Raw genomic sequence first — 6,807 nt, forward strand, 5'->3', positions numbered from 1 at the left:
TAGCTTGTCACTGTCACAGTTAAGGATAAGACCTGCTGCAGTGGCAGATTGTCCTCTCCCAGCTTTTTCTCTCCATGCCTGGAGACAAGATAGGATCAAATTGTTCAAATTTTGTTTAGACATCAGAAAACAGATTTAGGTTTCTGGTCACAGAGAAGAACTGCAGGTATCTGTTACTAAGAAAAAGGGGGAGAAATCAGGAGCACCGACTTGACTAAAACACCTTCATTCAGAATGAGCACAACCAAAGTATAGGGCTCACGGACAGTAGATTTATTAGCAAGGTCCTTTATATTGCAAGTCTTCCAGAGATTTTTAGTAAGAGAATAGCTATGAAATTCCATAATGACTTGACACAGAGAGAGAAAATTGGCCTTTAATTGCACCCTACAAACTGTCAGATGGTGTTGCATTTAGATATTGAATTAACAGAATGACAAATATAGCTGTCCTTGCAAATTTTGCTCAAGCCATCAATTTTGCAATAAATCACTATAAATATATGTTTTACAAACATTTAGCAGCAATCTCTTTTCAAGCTGTATTGGCTTGGCAGAGCTGGTTTTTATCCCTCGACAGTGACGTGGTCAATTGAGCAGCCATGAAGAACTCCATCACAGAGTGGACCAAATCTAGAGCTGTGCTACAAAGGACTTGTAGGACGTGAGTTACAGACTAGTGGCTGGGAAACGTTTGAGAGTCTTCCAGACTTTTCAGGTTGTTTCCTAATAAGTCAAAGAAATATCAAGAGAAAAACAAATTGTTGATATTGTTGTAATGAAGTCAACAACAAAAACTGCCCCAGCCCTATGGGAGACTGTGCAAGAACTCTTTTAGCTGGCAGGACTAGGTTTTACATCAATTAAAAAATATGCATAGCGTTGTTTAAAGGAGTATTTGAATTTTCAGCCTTGGAGTTTTTACAATAATTGTTTCAATTATATAATCACAGCATAATTGCATTTCATATTTCCTTTACATTCTATCAACATGAAAGTCTTAAGTCTCAAATGTATCGAAGCAAGGGACTAAAATGAGAGCTAAAGGCATATTAGTCTTGTCCTGAACAAGTAAAATTCAGAGTGATCCCATAGGTCACTCACCTTAGCAATAATATTTTATTTAAATAGTCTTATAAGCAAAAGACGAAGCTTTAAACACATCACGTTGAAGAAGGAATCTCCAGGGTTGATAGAATATTTTATTTTCGTTGCAAATTACATTTTGGGTATTCATAAAGGATAGCATTGATTAATTAACATCTATCTGTATATACATTTATCTTTTATAGCTTGTTTCAGCTTTCAACCTTTTTAGCTTGTTTCAGCATATTTTTAAGCTTCTAATGCAATCTTCTACTCTGCAGAAGAATGCCATTTAATAAAATTGTATTTTTGATCTTAATTAACAAGACATATTCCACATTTCTAAAAAGTAAACTGTCTCCTAATTTGGCCAATATTTTAAAAATTACCACGCTGATAATAGTCTTGCTGTAAAAGTTAGATCTATCCTAATTTAAGTTCATACTTTGATAGTTCCCTACTCTGTAAAGAGGTGCCCACACTACATGAAAGCACCTCAGTATTTCTTTGTAAAATATGCAGATTGATATTCAGATTGACTCAAACCTTACAGATTTCTCCTCTTCCATGGCTTCTGAGCCTATTACTTTCCTGTCATTTTTTACTCTTGCTTAATAACAGTCTTTTTTTTTTTTTTTTTTTTTTTTTGTGGTGGTTAAAAAACTGTAATTTAGGTATTTCAAATGGGCATTAGTATATAATTATGTTCATGTTCCACTTATTCAAGATTGATAGTAAACAAAGCTGTACTACTGTGGAAGATGAGATTTGACTGCTTAAGCAATTATATGTTGCTTTATAAGGATGGCTAACTTGCTTTTGATGCATTTTAATTTCAACACACACACAAAAAAAAAATTGGGAGACTTGCTTAGTCGTACTATTTCAAATGAATATACTTATTCATTTCAGTTGCTGACTGTTTTCAACCGTTCAGTTGACTTTATCAGATTACACCAAGAGAAAATACTTTCAGATTTCAGACTGGCACTGCTAATAGTTTTGTTTCAGAAGATCTGGGAAAGAAGGGAAGCTTTTTTTTTTTTTTTTTTTTTTTTTTTTTTTTTTTTTTTTTTTTTTTTTTTTTTTTTTTTTTTTTTTTTTGTGTCCATTCAATCAAACTTAGGTCATATTGCTATGGGAAAATGCTCAGCTATAATTAATACCATTTAAGTAAAGAAGATCTGGAACATCTTAGCTGTTTTATTCTAGAAATTACCTGAGAGTCTTCAAGGCCAGCCTTGGTCAAAGGCACAACAAGTGCCAGATCTCAGCTCCTGGAGTTAAATATGGACATGGATGCTTAAGTGCTTACTGGAGCTTTGGGTAGAATTGTAAGACATTCATTTCACACGTACAGTACTAATGCATACTGTATTTTTCCTGTCATTAAGAACCTTGACAGCATGTGCTAACATAAATGGGAAACAAATTATATACGATAAGCTGAGAATTTCCAGAATAAGCTCATTTACCCTTCTCTTCTTTGTAAAAATTTCTACAATGTTATTACTGCTCAGTGACATCACTAATTTGCTGTAGCCACAGGCATACCTACTGCTATTTATGCTGCTAAAAATGGGTTTCTTAATTGCAAGAGAAAGCACATGTGGTATCAGTCTGAGGACAGCTGCTTCAGCCTTTCTAGTTCGGTGAGATTTCTGGGTGAAAGAATTCCAGTCTCTTTGGAGAAGACAATATGAGGTTAGTCAAAATAAGCGATTTGAAAAATTTTGGCACTTGCAGCAAAGCATTAGACAGGTCTTTGGATCGCTGAAGAGGTCACAGAAGAACACAGCTATTAAATGATTACTGTACACGGGTGTACAGAGTATCATAATTTACAGATATAGAGGCAAAACGCTGTAAGACTTCTGGTGTTGAAAACTGCCCGTGACAATTCAGCCAAGGATGTGCATGAAAGCCCTTTATGTTTTTGTAAGTAAGTTCTACATTAAGACTACACGGATCACTTTGTACATAATTAATGGAAAGGAAAGAAATACCTGAATGTTGATTAACTGCCTAATCAGAAGCATGGGTCTCATCTCTTCTGCCTTTTACCCATTACCCCTTTAACATTAGTGAGGTTTCAGTAGAGTCCATGATGTAATGTAAATTTTTAATTAGGCAAAGATTAATGTAATATTTCTGATGAGAGGGTAATGGGAGGAAATCTGAAGGAAATGGAGCATTCATGAGTAGAGCTCGAAACTCCAGCTGTGTTAACTCTCTTCCTCTGTGTTAAATGAGAATTAGAGGAGACGTGCGTCTCGGATAAACCTCATTCCTGTACAGAAGGTCAGCATGAAACTTAAATGCCTTTAATTTTCATGAGATTTTAACTGCAGTTTAAGTGGCATGGTCTTAAGAATGGGGAAGAGTTTGGCCTCGTAAAGAACACATCTTTCAAAGGCTGGTTAAGAAATTTCTTTGAATTACTGCATTCGGTCTTGTTTCCTTAGACCAAACAGGCTGTTCAGCCACAAAAATGCAAATATGTTCAGATAAAGCTAAGGCTGCTGAAGCTGCAACAGGGAAGCTGTAATTCCTTGAGGTGCCAAAGCACTTTGTGACATCAGTAGAAGTGTTACTGCTTGCAAATAAGATGGCTTGCTAGCTGACTAGATGGGTTCTGATGAAAGATGAGCGCTCAGTAACCTGAACCACAGTGAATGAGGTCACATACTAAAAGATTTTTTTTTTTTTAATGCAGTATTATGAAATCTTGGTCTTAACAAATTATGTATATTTTTTTCTCCATGTTCTTCTATAGTATGGCTCAGCATAAGGAATAAACATTAAATTAGCCCACTGTGCAACAGAAGGTGGCTCTAGTCTTTGAAGTCAATAGTGTAGAGGCTTACATGGTCTATTAGATGGTTTACTCCTTTTCCAGAGCAATTTGGTGTCCAAAACCCAAAGGCTAGTTAAGCTCCCCGCTTCAGAGTTGGCCAATTACTTCCACTGAACTAACAAATCTTAATATTTAGTTTACTTGGGAAAGGCAAGGTGCAGGGCTAGTATATTTATTATGTGTCAATGCAATGTAAAATATACAAGCTTTTCTTCAGGTCTGCCAGATAAATCAACATATGTTGCCTTTTATTTACAAGCTGTAGGTGAACCAGTCACTACTGCCCAAATTTGTGTGATATTTATAAATTTTGTGTTGACAGTTTCCTCTGGTGAATGTTCAGCCTATGGATTATATAGCAATTCAGTGCTACAGCTCCTGTTCATTCATCATATACAATTGGCTGTCCTTAGCAAGGGGACCTCCAGGGATTTCCAGCAGATTTGGAGCAGCGTTGCTGATTCAAAAACCAGCATTATTTCCTCCAAGTGAGGCTTAAGCAAATACCACTTAGTGGTACTAAGTCTTACTGCTACCTGGAAATGCTGTTTTTCCAATGGTCTGTGAGGCCAAAGTCCTGACCTTCCACTTTTCGTTGTTCTGGGAAATCAAATTACTCATGAGAGATTTTAGCCTTACCTGGAATTCCCAATCCAAACGCTTAGAGGTTTTGGCATGAACCGCACAAAGTTCTTGTATATATGTCTGGATCCTAATTCTGTAGCCAAGTCTTCGCTTTAAATAGCATGATAAATTCCTCAGGTCAAGCAGTTCTAGACTGGATCTTATTTGGAAGTGGTGTGTCTCACTATGCAGCATCATTCATTTTGGGAGACTGTCTCTTTTTCTAATTAAAAGCTGTTTTTGTTTCAGTGGGTAAAAGGTTACCCTTGCTCTGTTCCTACCCTTTCTAAGCCATTGCATTTTTGCTTACCGAAGCAAGCAGGGTGACCCATTGACTGCAGTTATTGAGTGCATTCAGGTTGAGGCAAAGTCCTTGTACATATTAGTGATGGCATCATGAACTACAAACTTAAGCTCATAAAACTAAACAAAACATTGCTGTTTACTCAGCTAATGAATAAGCCCATTTATCAGCCCCTCTGTGGATTCCTGGGCTTGCTTAGATTTGGTTACTTACCTTCATTAGCAGAATTGAGGTCGTGCTGTAGGTGAAGGACAGGCTGTTGTGCACTGTCCCAGTGCCAGCCTCACTCTATAGACCATCAGGATAGTTGGAAGAAGTTAACGTGGAAATGAACTCAAATAATACCAAAATAACAACAAAAATCTTTAATTATATTTATTATATAATGTTGTTTATGTTATAGTTACAAATAATATAATAAACTACTAAATATAAATTGTATTTATATTAAACGCTGTCCTTTTGGTGCCCCAGTGCTGTAAGGTCATGACTTGTACTGGTCTGCCCAGGATCCAACCCACATGAGTAAAAATGGGTAAAAACCTTCAAAGGGTAGCACCTTCCCTTAAAAAAAAAAAAAAAAAATGGAAAGGGAGGAGTTAGATGACAAAGGTAAGTGATGCTTCCTGGAGATATCTGTCTTCCCAAATAATTGCTCCTCAAGCTAGAAAATTCATATTGAGTTACTGAGAAATGTGCATTTTCTTGGAGACAAGATGCTGTCATGTGCGTAGCAATAATCACACGCGTTTCCCATCACTTAGGTCTGTAAGAACTCGTGACATTTGAAGCCGTCCTACTGCGTTGCCGTGGCAACGGGGGAAAAAAACAAACAAAAAAGAAAACGTCAGAGTGGAAGATGGCAGTTTACAGTTACTGTTCTTCACTACTAGGCCTCAGTTGCTCCAGATCCGGTTTAATTTGCCACCTCACTTAATTTGCCCGACTACCCATCAGCGTTTGACAGCCTCTACCCTTACTCCGATTGATTAATGGATTTCTCTCGCACGATGCAAGGTTTACGTGAGTTTTCACTGAATGTTAAAGACCACGCCATCCAGACCTGATCTTGGCGGAGCAAGAACCAGAATGACTCCATTTTTCTTTTCTATCTGTCGACTTGTTGCTATTCAACTGTCCAGAAAATATTTTGTCTGTGGGTTAGTATTTGTATATGTATGAGTGTATGTATATATATATATATATTTATAGAGAGAGAAAAGTTATATGGCAGGTTTAGCTTTTCGAAAATGTTAATCTGGAGGATGGTGAGGGCCAGAGCAGAGCAACATGGCCCTGGGTGACCTGCAGCACTTGTAGCACCCATGAAATCTGGTGCCCACCGTGCTCCTGCCCATAGGCATGTGCTGGGACAACTGGCCAAGGCAGAGCATCAGTAAAGACATCGCTCCGGAGCATCATCATCATCACACTCTTGGCCTCTGCACAGCTGGCATCACACTCCTAAGTGTGAGGAGGAAACCAGATGCCCTATTATATAAATATATTCACACACATTTTATATATATATATAGTTTGGTTTGAATATATATATATATATATACACATATATATAAAATACATACATACACATGTACACACAGTTTCCAGTTAGGAGTAACAAGAGCATTTCCTTGTGTGTGTAAAGTTACCACACCTCTTTTTGCAGACATGGGGGAAACGAAGGGTGTTCGTTACATATGAGTATGGATCCTTTTTTAATTCTGTGAGCATGTAAGGTAAAGAAAACCTTCCAGCCGTGTCAAGGTGACCATATTGTTAATAAATTGTAAATGATCCATCGACGCTCACACCAAATTTTTATAAAATTAACACAAAAAAAGTATACTAGTGACAGACTGTGGCTTTTATTAGAGCTTGCCAGTAACTAGGGTAAGTGTCTTAGAATATTTTAATAAAGTTGCTTATTTAAAGTT

The 6,807-nt window shown here is 37.0% G+C and overlaps 1 protein-coding gene across 1 annotated transcript in view; it reads left to right on the forward strand.

Moving 5' to 3' along the window:
• Positions 1 to 6,316, forward strand: part of CDH13 (cadherin 13) — a 377,876-nt gene extending 371,560 nt beyond the window's left edge. The window contains exon 14 of the mRNA XM_026042343.1: positions 5,635 to 6,316. Within this exon, the coding sequence (XP_025898128.1) occupies positions 5,635 to 5,642 (8 nt within the window). The 3' untranslated portion in view covers positions 5,643 to 6,316. The remainder of the gene's footprint in view (positions 1 to 5,634) is intronic.
• The last annotated feature ends 491 nt before the right edge of the window (positions 6,317 to 6,807 follow it).

The sequence above is a fragment of the Nothoprocta perdicaria genome, unplaced genomic scaffold (genome assembly GCF_003342845.1).
Source record: "Nothoprocta perdicaria isolate Ctin4 unplaced genomic scaffold, notPer1 scaffold_30, whole genome shotgun sequence".
NCBI lineage: Eukaryota > Metazoa > Chordata > Aves > Tinamiformes > Tinamidae > Nothoprocta > Nothoprocta perdicaria.